General features: G+C 40.2%; 1 protein-coding gene across 5 annotated transcripts in view; it reads right to left on the bottom strand.

Annotated features, from left to right (window-relative positions):
- LOC135488778 (oxygen-dependent coproporphyrinogen-III oxidase-like) overlaps window positions 1-17,480 on the bottom strand; it is a 215,130-nt gene that overhangs the window by 103,695 nt on the left and 93,955 nt on the right. For 4 of the 5 annotated variants that reach the window (XM_064773594.1, XM_064773592.1, XM_064773591.1 and 1 more), the window contains one exon: window positions 3,402-3,480. In XM_064773594.1, coding sequence (XP_064629664.1) covers window positions 3,402-3,480 — 79 coding nt within the window. The remainder of the gene's footprint in view (window positions 1-3,401; window positions 3,481-17,480) is intronic. The other variant, XM_064773595.1, reaches the window with a different exon arrangement.

The following is a 17,480-nucleotide window of genomic DNA, read 5'->3' as shown; positions in this document are numbered from 1 at the left end:
TATAAGTCCATAATAAGGCCACGGTGACCCGTTATAAATGTTTCACCAGCTTAATAAATGTTTTATAAATGTTTCGCCAGCTTCTTTGCTATTTTGATGTGTAGCGGTGCGTTGGGTCCTTGTGTCGAGGCGTACCAATACCTCCAGTTCAGTATAAATTCCTTAAACACAGGACCCTACATTTATAACATGACACACTGCATGCTGAGGTTGTGGAAGTTTCCGGGCAGATTTCAAAGGTCAATAGAAATAGTATCTATTGCATGTTGACATTTTTTCAGAAAAAGCATGATAGCTCGAAACCAAGATAAGATATCAACATTAAAAAACCCCAGAAGTCTTAGTCCTTGCTATACTACAACACTAAAGATTTTTTGGTGGAGTTTGTCCCAAAACAAATGAAACGGCCAGGGCCAATTGTGCTCACCGTATACATCTTTTAATAGGCAGGATCATGCTTAGTTTACAGGTGAATGTGGCGAACACAATCAGGCAGGAAGAATTTTTTTAGATGTGTATTGATGCCTAGTAATAAGACAGGGCAGTATACATAAGTTTATGATCTGACAAATAATTGTCTATGACATCGACAAGATCAATATTGTGTGATAGGGCAGCGTTGGTGAAGATGAGGTCTAACTTTGAGTCATAATCTGTGGTGTTTTTAGTCATGTGCTGGGTGAAATCAAATCCTTGCAGCATGTAGGTTTCTAATCTTGAATTATAGTTGTTTTCGGTACTGGCTATTGACTTCATGTTGAAATCACCCATGGTGAGGTATCGTTCAGTTGGTTCATATATTGAAAGACATTCCTGTAGTCTGTAGACCAGGTTTTGAAATGTGCAAGTTGGTGCTGTGTAGATTGCAATGACATGGATCACTGTATGGGAGTCTTTTGGATTGATGCAAATAGAGATTGATTCAAAGTCATTGCTGGAAATAAATTGCTTCTCCATGATCCTTATGTCATTTTTCACATAAACCATGAGTCCATGTGGTGGTCTTTGCATGGGATTGCTAGTGTTTTGGTCATTGCGGACAAGTTGGAAATTGGTCATTGTATAGTGGTCATTGGTATCAGGTCGGTGTAAACGTGTTTCTGCTAATGAAACAATTGATGCAGCTGTCATGTTTGGATCCAGTTTCAAATCATGAAAGTGTCCGTGAACAGATCTAGCATTGAGGTAGACAATTTTGAGTAGATTTGACAGTTGATATGACAGGGCAGTTCGTATTATTCGATGATTTGACCAAGTCTGGCTAAGTACTTGCACTGAGTGAATGTATTGGGAATTCAATTGATTGGTGAACATCAAATCTAATTCTGCATGTGGGCACTGGTATACTTTTTTCTTGGTTTTTTTGTGCTCGTTTCTTCATTCAATTGATAGGTGGTCAACATACCATTATCTGATTGTGTAAATAGATGTTGATCCCTTTTGGATTGTTTTGGCAGATCTTTTGTGGTTTGCTCTCCAATATGTGATCCGTCACAGCAAAACCAGGCGCATGTCGCACAGAAGATGAGCCTAAATGACACCAGGAGATAATGGAAGAAATTGATGTGCTCATATTTCACAAAAGGCAGACAATAGAGAATTGAACAAACAGTCCGTCTCAACCTGCCAAGCTGAGAGCGACATGCGCCTGGTTTTGCTATGACGGGTCACATACATTGTTCGAGTTGATATTTCTGCATCATGATGGTTTGCAAGTCATTTTGGTACATGTTCAGCACTATTTTTTTTACTTTCGTTGAATCTGGATCATTTGCCAGTACCGGTTCGTCAATATCATTGAAATTTCCAATGATAAAGAATTTCTGTAATTGTTGGTACGGCAAAAAGCAGGTACGGAAATTGTTCATTAGTGTTGGCCAAGTGGAATTTGGATACACATTTATGAAAAGGACATGGCATTGTTCACAAGAATTGGAATGTGGAGGCTGTAAGTGCAGAAGGATTGTTTCGAAAGTGTCTGTTCGACGGGTTGTTGTGTCTAAGACATTGACATCATTCTTGATGTATAGCATCAGTCCATGCATTGGTTTCATGATATTGGTGGGTAATCATTACGCACAAGTTTGAACTTTGGCAAAGCATATGTTTCAGAGTGATCTGATTGTTTCAAGTGAGAAATTGCCCGTGCAATGACAGATACTGTTGTGATGGTTTGATTTTGTTTGATGTCATCAAAATGATCATACACTGATGCAGCATCATTGAAGACAATGGCAAGTTGTTTTTGTTTTTTGTCAACATGTAGTGCTGCCTTATCGGGGTCTACATACTAAATCTAAAGACAAAACATGCCACGATCGTGAAATTTTAGGGTTTGACCTCTGTGACCTTGAACAGTAGGTCAAATCAAAAATCCGTACGAAATGTGATGTATCCTTGCTAAGGGTAACCACCATAAAGGTTTTATCAAAAACAAATCAGTAATAAGCAAGATATCACTTTTTAAGTTTTTGGTTTTAGCCCCTTGGAGGCCAAGTCAAGAATCAGACCCGAGCGAAATTCAGTGTCAGGGTACATATGACCTCGGGCATGATGTAATAAAAGTTTCAGGTTCATAGCACAAGCGGTTAAGAAACGTGCGACTATCAGTGAAATTTTAGAGTTTGACCTCTGCGATCTTGACAAGTTGGTCAAATCAAAAACCTGTATAATATGTGATGTATCCTTGCTAGGGGTAACCATCATTAAAGTTTTATCAAAAACAAATCAGTAATAAGCGAGATATCACTTTTTAAGTTTTTGGTTTTAGCCCTCTGGTGGCCAAGTCGAGAATCAGACCGGACCGAAATTCAGTGTCAGGGTACATATGACCTTGGCCATGATCTGTAAGAAGTTTCAGGTTCGTAGCACAAGCGGTTAAGAAATGTGCCACAGGATACGACGGACGACGACGGCCACAGAGCTATCGTATAGACTCTCCTTACAGTGAACCAAAAAGTTATTTTTTTGACCTTTTTTGAATGGTCCATTACATAATGAAGACAATAACGCATTTCACTGCAATTAGAATGTTCAAATAGACAACAAGATTCGTGAAAACCTTGTTCAAACCATATTGAAATCGGTCTGGTATTTTGGGAGATATCACAAGTCAAAGGTGTTGATATTAATATGAGCTAGACTGTACATATTACAGTGCCTTTTCCGAAAATGCAGGTTACCAGACACAATAGCAAACAGAGTACATATTACAGAGCCTGTTCTCACAAAGCAGGTTACCACACACGATGGCTAACAAGGTACATTTTACAGTGCCTGTTCTCAAAACACAGGTTACCAGACACAGTAGCAAATAAGGTGAGCAATCAATGGAAAAGCCCATATTGGGGTTTTCTTTTAGAGGTGGTTGTCTAACCTGGAGAGTTTTAAAACTAGCTTACCGGATGTACAACAGAGCTAATTCCTGCAGCAAAGAATTTCAACTGTCCATCTTTAAACTTTTTTCCTCTGAAATTAGAACTGCAGAGGATGCAAATATTAATGACGACGTACTAACTGCCTCCAAATCATCATCCAAACCTGCTTTGTTCACTTGCTTACACATTGGTTTTTTTTCAAAAAAACAAATGGTAAATTACGACTAAAACTCCTCAAATGCATCCAAGAAATGGTCAATGAACCATGTGCTCAACTCGTGTTACTTTGCCAATTACTGGTAGTCCTTTACAGGAATGATAGTATAAGTGAGCTGTTAGCAGTTTAAGTGACCTTAAACAAGGTCAAGGTCAACATGTTTCTTGACGGTCAACATTTAGTTAGTTCAACCTATGAAATACATTTGATAATGCTAGTGTTAGGATTTGTCGAGAAATGAGTCATACGTGGTCTTATGACCATAACACACTTTGACTTGTTAAGAAGGGCACATCAACCTACATTTTGGTCTTTAGGTCAATGTGGCCAACTGGTGTCTGCATGCCAAGTATACTATAAATGTTCTGGGACATAAAATGTCAAAGCTCGCCACTTTCATACTGATTGTGGAGTTTAACCTACTGTGACCTTGAAAGTAGGTCGAATTAAAAGTGCAGAGTTAATATTATGCATTTTTTTACTTGTATCTGCAATAAACATTTAGAGATGATAGGATCATTAGTAGTTCAAATTAAAAGTGCAGAGTTAATATTATGCATTTTTTACTTGTATCTGCAATAGACATTTAGAGATGATAGGATCATTGGGACATGACTTGGAGCACTTTTAGAGTTATCAGATGTGGCCCCCTGCTGACCAAGTGGTGAATCATATTGGACCAAACTTTGGTCTATGAGATCACCTGATGCATGCGTACCAAATATAACATCAATAGTCATTGCAGTGAAGAAAGATGCTCTGCCAACAGATGATGGGCTCACAGATTCCGCCAGACAATGACCATGGATGACAGACGAAGTGTAAGAGCCTGTTGAGCTTGATTTCACAGCATTCACTGAACGCATTACAGAATGTGAATTCTTGTGAGTGAGGTTTTTGAGGAGTGCTGATTTGAAGATGCAGTTAGTTAAAAGGTTATTTTCTTACAGAAATTACTCCATGATTTAACTGCACTAAACAACTGATTGTAATTTTGTGGAAAGGGCACCTGAAGATTACCTTAGGTGATGCCAACTTCTACTCATTTTTACCCTTGGTCAGAACTAAATTCAAATACCTGTCTTGCCCCACTTTTCCCTGTGATTTCTTATCCGGCTTTATGAAGTCAAAAGTCACCCTACCTCTGGCAGCACAGTGTATTTCAACAAAGATGTCTTCCCATTTTTAAATTGGCACATACACTAGTGCACCATCAAATTATGCCCAAATTAACTTTCATGCACCCCACACTCTCTCTTCTTAGTGTCTAGTGAAACTTCAATCATTCTAATGCAGCAAATCATGAAGAAAACTTCAAATACTGATCAATGAATAACAACAATAAATCTGTCCTGAATCTGGTCATGACTCTTCCAAAGCACAATTGGATAATGAAGAGAAACTCAGGACAGAATAAAAAACAAACCAAAGTACAACAACAATTAGTAGTACCTCTGTTAGGATTGTGAACATCTTACCCCACAATAAAATTGAAGAAATAGGAAATACAAATTCCTGGCCGAATATCAGAAAGGTTTTTACCCAATTCCAAATGTTATCTCACTATTAATGACAGGAGAGTAGAACAGTCAAAATATTGCTTGACTTAGTCTACTAGGATATTTTAAGTCCACCACGTGTACTTCATTAGGTCCACTAACTTTTTCACCAAAAAGTAACTTTTTCATTCAATACACATGCATTTAACAAAGTCTCAATCTCAAACAACTCCTCAACTGTGTGTCCGATTTTCATTTTGAAAGTGTCCATGACCAGATATAAGGCACACAAGTACCAATGATAAAAACTTGTAACTATGAGCTCTGAAATGACTACAGCTAGGAGACTAACGAGAGCAGGAGGCAAGGCAAAGTGCAACCAAACTAAAGCGAAAAGTAGGTAAGGAAATGGGAGGAGGAATAGAAGAGAAAACAAACCATTCTGGACTGAAGGTTTTCAATTACAACCTCATATCCATCACCACACAGGGCGTCCTCAAAGAATTAATCCATATTTCAGGGATCATTAATATTGATAAGTCAGCACAGATAATAATAAGATTACTTTATATTGGAAATCAACAACAGTACTATTTGTCACCTAAGGAAGAGTCGAAAGCTCGGTCGGATCAATAACCCAGCACATTAGGTATTAATCTGGATTCAGGTTACAGTTCACAGTTTATAGCTCTCAACTCAATATTTTGTTCACGATTGTTGTGATCACCATTGACATAATATTTTTTGATATAATATTTTGCATTTCCTCAGTCAAGCATCACTGAGTAATGTCATCTTTAAAATATTTTGAAGCAGACAACCGATATAAACCAGAGAACCAATGGCCTGGCGCTTAGCTGATTTCTTGGACCGAGAAAACGTCACAACCCAGTTGACAACAATTAACTGCAGTTTAGACCTCAACATGTAATCATCCCAAGTCAGCTCGAGGCAAAACAGTCCTGAAGATGCATAGTCACAACCTAGGGACATCCAATAAATATGGTCAGGACCTTTATATATAATTTCCTCTACAGTGTAGATTGTGACAAACCAGTCAGTTAATACATGGTCACAACCTGGGGGCAACCAGTACATGTATATACAATTGGGACCTTCACAGCAATTTTTGTTTTAAGTGAAGGTTGTCAATCATAAACTGGTCCAGTAGCATACTGAACTTCCAGCGATATTGCCTCCATTACCTTCGCCCATACCACTGAGGAAATATGTGCCATTTCTTTGTATATCGCGCGCCTCACTTTACGGTGCAGCTCACCCAAATATGAGTTGATTCTGCCGTATGCAATGTACACTATCTCTATGTAGTAAATAAAGCAGCATATGGAGAACCCGTTTTTCGATCACACAGACCTCACTTTCCATGGCCACTGCGCTGTTAACATGCGCTAGTTTCAAAATAACTTCACAGGGTTTGCCCTTTTAATCTTCTCTAGACACTGCGTAAGTTTCAACGGAAAGCATATTGTGTTTTTTAATGAGACACAAAAATGCTACACTTGCAAAGATATCAGACCGCTGATCGAGCAATAGCGATGGTCAGTGGCAACACGCTAACTTTGTTACCATTGTGTGTACAGTGATGCCATTTATTAGTGAGTAATAGCCGATCAACTTCAGCTTGAAATAGATTGCATACAAATGCATGCTGTGCTTTTTGTCAAGGGATTGACGCACGGTGTCTGTAAAGCTTCGCAATTACAATAGATTGAGGGTCAAGATATTCCAGTAGATGCATGCTCACAAGCTAGGGCCAACCAGTAACTGCAGTTTTGATGTTAAAATCAATTCCACCAATATGCTGTGACAAAGCAGTCCACATGGTCACAGCATACAGCATAGGGACAACCAGTATGCAATGTCAGGACTTAATCGAAGGGGTATGATTGGTAGTAAGCACTGATAGAGAGTAAAAACTTAACAGATGCAATTATATCTTTTCAACTCAACTGCGACATGCTGTTTTCTTAATTCACTCAATTTTTAGGTTAGTACTGGCAAGAATAAATAAAGACAAAGAATCTGGAACCAATACTACAGCATCTTAAATAGCACTAGGTTCCAAATTTTGACAATAGGGGGCTTTTGCAAAATAATTCGTCTTCTATTCAATGGCAATCACTACTATTGGCTGGTTCTTGCTTGATTTGTGTCACAAAATACGTGCCTCAAATAGCTGAACCCATTTAGTAGTGATTATTAGGCTAATAAGGAATTTTTACAGTGTAGGTGCCATGATTGTACAATTTTGCCTTACATGCCAGCTGCAATATACATACCTCTTGCCATATTGCACCCTTGCATGGAATGGAACATCATGATGTATTTAAGCAGCAACATGGCAACAAGTTTCACTAGCAAAAACGTTACCTTCTAAATCCTGAGAACAACTACTAGCCCTGATGAGGAAGTATATACTGCATGTCATGTGAGAGAGGCGAAAAGCAGTTTGACTACAAATTGAAACTATATTGAGTTACTGCACTTATCAGAATGACAATTCACATTCAGCCAATGGGGAGACCTATTTAACTGGGTTTAGAATAAACCACACATTACAGTGTAAATGCACTATGCGCAAATAAGCCTCGTTTTGCTTGGGATGGTGCAAAAAATGGAAGCTTTTCAGAATCATTTAAACCACATTATTCGTTATTTAATTTGAGATATTTTACTTAAAATTAGAACAGAAATTGATACCTCACTGTCGGTATTGATTGTCTCACCAAAACCGCTCTGGTGGAGCTAAAATATGGGCCAAAACCTCGGCTATGCCTTGGTTTAGGTCTAAATTTTAGCTCCACCCTCGCGGTTTAGGTGGAAAACCAATTACTCCAGTGCAGCATCAATACCTTAAGCAATTATGTTTGTGCAAACTTATGCTCCAATACCTGGAACACACAGTTAGACTATAAGGAATATAGGAGTCCTTCTATTGAAATAATTTGACTGATTTTAACTGCAATTTCCATCATTAGGGACAGTTCGTGTACCACAGCTTTTAAGTGCATGGTATGGGCAGTAGTTAATCAGAGAATTGCAGGGGGGAAGCCTTCATTATGTTCACAACACAGATGCAAAATGGAAATAGTGTGTATCAGAGAATTGCAGGCTGGAAGCCTTCACTATGTTAACAAAACAGATGCAAAATGGAAACAGTGTTTGCCACAAGCGAGATATTTACCAGAAAATTGCACGCTGGAAGCCTTCATTATCCCAACAGAGCCACCTAATTTTTGGCACATTCCATCTGTAACTGCCTATTTTTTTGAGAATTTCACCAATTCAGACATAAATATTTCAATGATCTTTATGCATTGTTGGAATTCAAAACCATGTAATACAAGTTATATTTATATGAAAGCTAATAACCTAAAGAATTCAGATTTGCAAAAATTTTCGTGGGGGTTAACTTTTGGTGACCTTCGACCTTGACTTCTGACCAGGACATCAATATCAGATTCCCAATCATCTAGAGGTCCTAAATCATCGTCAAAGTTATCAAAATTGTAAATAATTTGATCCAATCATCGTTAATTCCTCGCCATCCCGGAGCCAAACTCACTCGATCGTTGAAGAAAGATGCAAGTGGCTATCTTGCTGCATAAAAAACATAAGGCCTGCAATCCGGGGATTCCCCATCGTGATTTCCCCATGTGATTCCCTGAAATCAAGAATATAGAAAGCCACATATTTTATTCCATATTTGGATAGCACAGTGCCTAAAGATGTAGCCGCGGATTCCATAGTGGGGTATTCCAGTTGTTTTAACGGACATCATCGATAGCGCGGCTCGTAGCACGGCGGTTCAGGGCGGCAATGGCTCTATTGGGTTATGATAACAAAATCGAGGCAAAATGGAAACAAGGTTTTCCGTAAGTGAGATATGGGTATATGATATGGTATGGGCAGTAGTTTATCAGAGAATTGCAGGGTGGGAGCCTTCATTATGTTCACAAAACAGATGCAAAATGGAAACAATGTTTGCCATGTGTGAGATATTTCCGAGACTGACAACTGACACCTTTGTCATGACATTCTGACTGAACGATTCACTGAACCTGCAGAATAACAGCATAATAATGAACAAGAGGCCGATGGGCCTGGCGCTCAGCTTAATGTAGAGATGTTCAGTTTTCTTTCCTGGGGCAGTTTATATGAATATTGCATCACAAAACTGAGCTAAAAATGCCAAATAAAAAAAATCGAAGAGGAGCTTTGCTTGGTCCTGATTGTACATATAAACTAACGCGTGCGATTACAAGCTGAAGGCTGTATTAGAGGGTAAATCTTACTAGTTGTGATGGTTTCCTTTGACAGTCACAACCCAGTAGATGCATGGTCACAAGCCAGTAGACAACCAGTAACTGCAGTCTGGACCATTACATCGAATCCGTTGAAGTTCAGCTTGAGACGAACCAGTCCATTAGATACATGGCAACAACCTAGGACAACTAGCAAATGCAGTCTGGACCTTTGTATCAATTTCTTTGAAGTGCAGGTTGTGAAAAACCAGTCCAGTTGATGAATGGTCACAACCTTAGGGCAAGCAGTTAAGGCAGTCTGGACCTTTACATCATATCCTTTGAAGTGCAGGTTGAAACAATCTAGCCCAGTAGATGCATGGCCACAACAAGAAACAGTCTGGACCTTCAAAATCATTTCTTACGAAGTGTAGGTTGGTTGTGACAAACATGGTCTAGCCTAAACTGGGACAACCAGTAATTGCGGTCTTGACCTTTACATCAGGAAAAACCAACTGGTTTCAAAGTGCAAGGTGAGGACCAAGTCCAAGGGGTGCAATTTTCTTAGCGCATATTGATAGCGAGTAAAAACTTAACAGATACACTGATATTTTTGTAAACCAACTGCCACATACTGTTTTCTTTATTCAATCTATTTTGAGTAAAGTATTAGAGTGAAAAAGAATGAAATACTAGAATTGACTGGTTCTTTTGATGACCGCGCGATGAGCACTGATGTTGGATGGGAGGTGCAAGGTGTTTATCAGGTTCTATGAGTACGAGTGAAGCTCAGCTCCTCTCCCTCGCTCATCTGTGATGTGGTCACCGAACACGTGGAAATGCAGCTGTTAATCATCCATGTAAAACATGATGAGAAAACCTTTTAATCATGCTTGCCAGGTTTTATAATATATGATCAACAACAACTGATTAGGCACTAATAAAGGTTAATTGATAACGGTTAAGGTAAGGAAGTGTTCATGATCAAGATCACGGAAGTTCATTGATATGATTGAAAATGTAACAATCAGAGCGTTGAATGTCCCTATCGTACTCGGGCCATCTCGAAAAATGTGTAGTTTGAATCCTTGTGGTGTTGTCTTCCGTCATAAATAAATTTGAAGTCATCAGTATATTTAGGTCTTATTGAAATGTTGGTAAAATATACTAGAGGCCTGGCGGCCTGAATAGCTACGCTGGCGGAATTTAATAGCAAGGAATGAGATGAATGACAAGAAAATGTAGCAAATATATGCGAGTACCAGAATGTAGCTTTATGCTAGATAGGGAGATGTGGACAGACTAGATGTAATCAAGCTTAGACAAATGGGGCCAAATTCATGAAGGGCGTTTAGCTTAAAACAGCATTTAACTACTGAAGACAGATTCAGGTCTTTCATGTAAATCTTTACAGAATATAAATAGGCCCTATAACTAATCAGGGAGAAGTTACACACGTCTAATGAATTTGGCCCCATCCCCATCCAATTTGTCAAATCCGCTCTTCAATACCTTCAGTGCCTTTGCTCAAACTGTGTTTAAGCAGGCCAGCACAAAACTGCTCTTTCAGTACCTTTAGTTTGCTACCAGTAATGCGACTGCCTTCCTCTAACGGTGTTCAAGTTGTTTAGTGAGTCATAAAAGTAGATCAGGGTAAACCTACTCTTAAAACACTTTTAGTTTGATATCAAACACGGATGACACCTTTCGCTGTAACCGTCTCCAAGTAGGTAAGTTGGTAAAGAAAATGGGTTAGCACAAACCTACTGTTCAATATCTTTAGTTCGATACCAAACATGACTACTTTAGCTATAAGAGTCTTAAAGTAGGGCAGAAGGTCATAAAGTACGTCAGTGCAAATCTCTCCTTCATTACCTCGAGTTTAGATTAGTTCTTTTGACACTGCCCTATTCCCTCCCATAAGGCTACAATGCAGTCTCTAGATTGTGACATGAGGCATAATGCTGTCTCTAACATCACCCTCTCTACTCTCATATCAACCAGGCTACAATGTGGTCACTTACTTGATTGTGACATCACCCTCTTGTCTCATACCATTCAGGCGACAATACGGTCTCTTACTTGATTGTGACATGAGGCATGATGACGTCTCTTACATCACCATACCCCTTGCCTGACCTCTTCTGAAAAGGTGCTTGACTTTCAGTTGCAAATTGCGGGAAATTTTCATGTAGAAACAATTTGGTTTCCTGGTATCAATGATCAGACGCAGTGCCGTCTTTACACTGGCAGATAAACTAAACATAAAGGATTCCAATTGTGCCGTGGATAATTTATTTTCTGAGGCATTTCCCTCTCTCTCAACCCATGGTCGAGCGCGACAGTAAAGGGGTAGGAATTTTAACTCAACCTAAGGTCGAGCATGACACTAGTATAAGTAGGGTGTTCAGGTCACGTGACTTTTCATGTCCCGTCGGCGAATTTTAGCGTCATGCACGAAAAATGACTCAAAAAATTTCACCTAATTGTAGAAGATCGATTAATTTCGGCGTTTTATTGTTGATGTATGAAGAAACCAAGAAGACCCAAGGTAACCAGGTATCTAATCTTTCATTCTTTCAAATTTCAACGAAATTCATTCACTATTTGCTGAGAAATTACAAATTACGCACAACTTTCGCCGCGGCTTCGATCTTTGCGACCGCCATAATGATATGCAAATAAGCGCGGCATGGGGGCGTGGCTACCTGTCACTTGCTACTCAAAACTTTGGCGCCTTTTCCGCTAATGGGTACGTGACCTTTATAAATTATTTCAACGGAAATGACCTCTGCTTGTCAAACTTTTGAGGTTGGCAGAAACTTGTACCGATTTTGCTCAATATTTCCCGATTTTAGACGTTTCTAAGTTTTGGTAGCTCGTATAATCATATGTTCGTCCTGCATGAAACTTCATAGAAGTGATAATAAGAAGAATTAAGAGGTCATTATTGATATCGTGAACAGTTTTTAAAAAAAAAGTTTGAAAGTTCCCGCGGAAAAAACAATTTTAAAATCTAAATTAGTTCCAACCCTGCCGCGTGGAGCGCACGGCCATTTTTCTCAACATCCGGGTACTTCGTCAATTAAATTAAGCTTCTCTGGTCAGCTGTTTCCAATGTTTTGATATCGTTTGGGAAGGTTTCTGTAAGGTTTTGAAGGTTTTTCAATCTTTTTTTAGCTAGTGACAGTTACCCAAGTCCCTTCTGGACACTTCTTACGTTTGACTGTTGTGAATATTTAGCTTTTGTAGCGAAAATTCAGTGAAAAAATTGTAATTGTATTTTTTCTTCACTTCCTCTCTTGTCCTATTCATATTGTATTGAAATATCTGTTATCTGTTGCTTTTCTCATCTGTCATCTCCTCTCTTCAGCTACTCTTCTCTCTAATATTGGTCATGGCTACCTATGGTGAAGCATATAAGATTTGGGAGCGTTGGAACTCCTCTGGTGACAGGCAAAGACCAAATGGTTATATAACACTTGTGGCGCTCTTTACTGAGGCGTATCCTCAATTTAAATCGTACTGCACCGATGACTCCAAATCAAGAACTCTTTCTAGTAAAATACGGTAAGTAGAATTTGACTTTCGCATGAAAATAGTCAAAAACAAGAAGGACAAGGATGAGTTTTTTGCGAGATTGTTTGCCGTCCCTGTCGCCAAAGGCATTGAACCTACGGCTTCTGTAAGTAGGCCTGCAGGTACCGATGCAAACGGTGACTGCATTCGTAATCGTAACCGACAGAATGCTATTCAGGTTAGGGGTTTGAAAAGAAAATTGAAAGAAATGGAACAAGATCAATCTATGAAAGAATTAGAAGTCATCCAACTTGAAGCTGCTCGTGATCAGGCGCTAGCAGTTAAGCTTAAGTCCCAAGCGGAAAGGGAGAACTTGTCTTCGAAGTTCAATGCATTGTCAGTCCATCACACTGAAGTGAGAGCGCAAAATTTTGAAATTCTGACTGAAAATCAAACCCTCCTATCCTTGAAATACCAGAGTGCCAAAAACAAAGAATCAAAGGATAGGTATTTGTCAGAAAAAAATCTTGCCTTAAAAAAGCTGTCCCGCCGCATTATTTCTCTTGATAATTGTAAAAGCCAATTAGAACAACAGAAGCATATTATTGACACACTGCGCCGTCAAGTTGCAGAGAAGGAAAGTTTTCTGATGGAGAAGGAATCGGTCCTTGGGCAATCCAAGTCCAAGATTGTTGAGCATGAATCCGAAATTTCCAAGCTGCGCTCAAGAATATTCAAGCTTACCAGAGAATTGAAGGTCGCCTGTCCTTCTGAAGTTCAGGTAAGAGACAATGAAGTTATTTTAAAACTCATTGATAAAAAGAAAGACTTGGAGATAGCCAATAGAGAGCTACATCGCGCTGTGGCTCTACTAGAAGACCAAGAACAACTGGTTGAAGTCTTTGAAAATGGCAAATTCAAAGATGCCCTCGGTGAATGTATTGTCATCTTGGTCACAGATTGCAAGGTGAGTCTTCGCAATGTCTCCAAGTGGATCAATAGCGCTTTAAAACTTGCCGGTAAAAAGCTTGGCCGCGAACCATCAATTGGTGTCATGCAGCAAATCCTTGGTGAAGCAAAAGTTGTCATCAACCAGCAACTTGAGGACGAGTTAGCTGAGTCTTCTTGCATTGACCCATTGCAAAATATTGGTCACACTTTGCATGGTGATTGTACAACTAAATTCTCAAAGAAGTATCAAAACTTCCAGGCTACCACTTTGGAAGGTAAGACATTATCTCTCGGCCTGCGTGAACAAGCAACTGGTTCTGCCCAAGACACATTGGATAACTTCATATCTATAGTGTCCGACATTTGCTTACAAGTGAAAAGATCTGAGCCAGAGTGTTTGAAGAGAGTAGCAGAGATCATGACTTCTTTTAAGAACACCATGTCCGATCAAGGTGCCGCCAATCCGTTGTTTAATGCGAAATTTGCTACTATCTGTGACAAGTTGTTACCAAGTGTCATTGACAACTGGGATTCACTACCGAGGGAAAGCAAAGATGAAGTCATCAAGTTGGGCAACTTCTACTGCAAAATGCACATGCTGGTGAACTTTGCAGGTGAGTGTGATAAGACCCTGCATGTTTTTGAAGAGCTGGCCTATGACAAAATGCCCGACTTGGGAGCTGCAATTCAAACTGCTGAATCTGGTCCAGTGCGCTCTATTAGAACCTCGGTGAAATTGCTCCACCCTCGCGGCTCCGATGAAGCTGGGATAGCTAGCTATTTTCAACCGTTCTTGACTGTAAATGGCAGAAAGAGCCACATCTCTGCGTTTGAAGGCAACCGGTTTAACATCATGTACGAGAATGCCGCCGCTCTGTATCATCATCGCAATGATATATCCGAGTTCTTCGTTGTTTATGGTAAGGGAAACAGACTTGTTAATTCTGTCCAAGAAGACCTGGACAAAGTGCCCAATATTGCTGGTATGTGTGCGCTGGGCATACTGTTCAAGCTTGTGACCCAACCATTTGAAGGCATGTTAAAGAAGGGTGGCAACATTCTTTCCACTAATCCGTACCTGGAGCAGCTCCAGAAGTGCTTGGAAAGATTCTGTGAAGATACATCTCCTCTTTTGCAACAGTTCGTGATTTTCGATGATATTCCACCGATAAAAGATGAGGTGTACTGGAGCCTTTTCGAAAACTCGAGTGTTCAAATGGACTTGTTGACACAGCAAGCGTTAGAGTTAATGTGCTCATCTCTCTTACTTATATTGGAGAGACAAGCAAAAGATCATCTGCCAGGTGGTAAGCACAGTGATGGCTCTCTCACAGTTGCTCTCCGCAAGCAAGCTGCATCAGTACCAAAGACAAATATCGTGTCAGAGAGGGACTTCGCTGTCCTTGATTATCTAATCCGCCTAAAACCCGCCGCAAATACTGACCTGTATGAGACAATGATCCTTTGGACTGCCAATAAAACATCAGAGTGGCTTGGTAGTAAAACTGATGGTGAAAAGGTACAAATCTGGGATGAGGCAAGAAAGCAGCTTCCTGATATTCGGCGGAAATATAGGGAGAGGAAAGAGCAGATTCGGAGGGAAAAGATTAAAATCTTGATGAGTAGGAAAGAGAAGAAGGATGCTGGTGAGATGAAGGCACAGGATGATAGCATCAAACTAACGAATGACCTCGCAAATTATGGAATGGTTTGGACGACGAAAGAGCAGGTAGACCAAATGGTAGATGAATTCACAGAAACATCTGAAAAAAAAGCAAATGATGCGCTGATTGCTCAGTTGAAGTACCGTAAAAAGGTTATAAAATGTAAGGGTGAGGCAAAGTTGTTTTACCAGACTCGGAATTCCAAACCCTTGACTGTAAACGAGTTAAAAAAGAACTTATTAGAAGTTCTAGAATTGAATGCAAATTTTGAGTATGTGGAGCCCGATACTCCTTATACCATAACGAGCCCCGCCGCACGGGAAGAAACAATGGCCGTACAAAAGTCGAAGCTTCATGCCAGATTAGCCGAACAACGCCACAAAAGAATAACCGAACTCAATAAAGAAAAGCTGCCGTTGTATCTGCAAGATCCTACCAAGCTTGAGGGCAAGAAGATCAGCCATAAAACTCGCGATTCACCTGGCGAACCATTCGAGTGGTTCTCTGCCACTGTAGTTCAAGTTGAGGAGGAAAGTGACACCAATGTGATAAAAACTGAGTATCTGGTCAAGTACGACTTGGATCCTGATGACACATATGCTTTCCCTCTTCTTCAAGAATTAAAGAATGGATCTCTAATTATCTATGAATGACACTGTTTCTCGCGCTGCGCCGTCTGGTCATTTGTTCTGTCATATCATTTCCTGTGTATACTGCATCTATCCTTCCACTTCCAGCAATCCGAATTTGCCACTTGTTTATAGCAAAGTTTCATCCTGTATCTATCAGTTCATTACTCCTTCGAATCCATTTTGTTTTCATTGTCTCAGTGTCAGTATTTCAATCGTTGTGGTTTCAATCTATCCATGTGTTAGGCCTGATGTTGATCCTAAAGAGGAAATTAACCTCAAGGCGTCTTGCCTCACAGGGGATATTTGATCACTTTCTGTTTCTCTGGATTTATTCTGTGTTGGCCTGATCTGGGCGAATCTTCGACAGTCACTGTCACCTTGACATAATGAAAGAGAAAGGTTTGAATATGGAGAGGCTGCCACTCCCCCCAAGGTTTGGTGGCTGTATAGCAAATTTTTGCCATCCGTGGCGTTGGGATCAAATTGCTGGGCTCCTGGCGCCAACAAATTGCTGGGGGTCTGTTGGAATACATCCGAAATCGGCTGATCAGTTCGATTTGGATGTATTCCAACAGATGAAGGAGATTATTGTGAGCAATGTAAAAGTCATTGCAGTTGGGGAGGCAGGGCTCGACAAGAGCTGGCACTCACATGCTTCTAACCCATGTCAAGGGTATGTGTTTGCCAAACAGTGTGAACTGGCCTGTCACCTCAACCTGCCTCTTATTGTTCACTGCAGGAATGCTGATGAGGAATGCTTGGCGCTAATGAAGCATCATTTGCCGATAGACCACCCAGTGCATTTGCACTGCTTCACTGGTGGCTTGGTCCTGGCAGAGAAATACCTGGCTCATTTTCAGAAGTTGCACATTGGTGTAACTGGTTTGGTAACCCTCATTGGGGACCGGCGCAGTAATAATGTTGCAGATGTAGCCAAAAACATCCCGCTGAATAGGCTACTTCTTGAGACGGATGCACCGTACCATGTGCCTCATCCATCACAGGCTAAGTATTGTCATCCTGGCATGGTGCTGCATACAGCTCAAGAAGTAGCACGTCTGCGCAATATTTCTGTTGTCCGGGTACTGGATGCAAATGCACTCGGTGTCCGTCAGGTATACAATGTGCAACTTCTGTAATAACAGGTTATCTCTGTCCGCCAACATTCCTCATCTGCATCCCTGTGAGATCTTCTTCATCCACCTTACATTTGTATGCCCTGTCTGTCCATCTGTCTGTTACTTTGTTGTTCCGATTGGGGAGTGGTCCAGTCTAATTTCCAATCCTACTTGTCACATTACCAAAAATTGTAACCTCTACCTTTGTACCATTTCAGTCAACATCAGCTCCATCCAT

This window comes from Lineus longissimus, chromosome 5 (genome assembly GCF_910592395.1).
Source record: "Lineus longissimus chromosome 5, tnLinLong1.2, whole genome shotgun sequence".
Taxonomy (NCBI): Eukaryota; Metazoa; Nemertea; class Pilidiophora; order Heteronemertea; family Lineidae; genus Lineus; species Lineus longissimus.
Note: the sequence above shows the minus strand (reverse complement) of the source record. Positions and strands in the feature narration are given on the sequence as shown.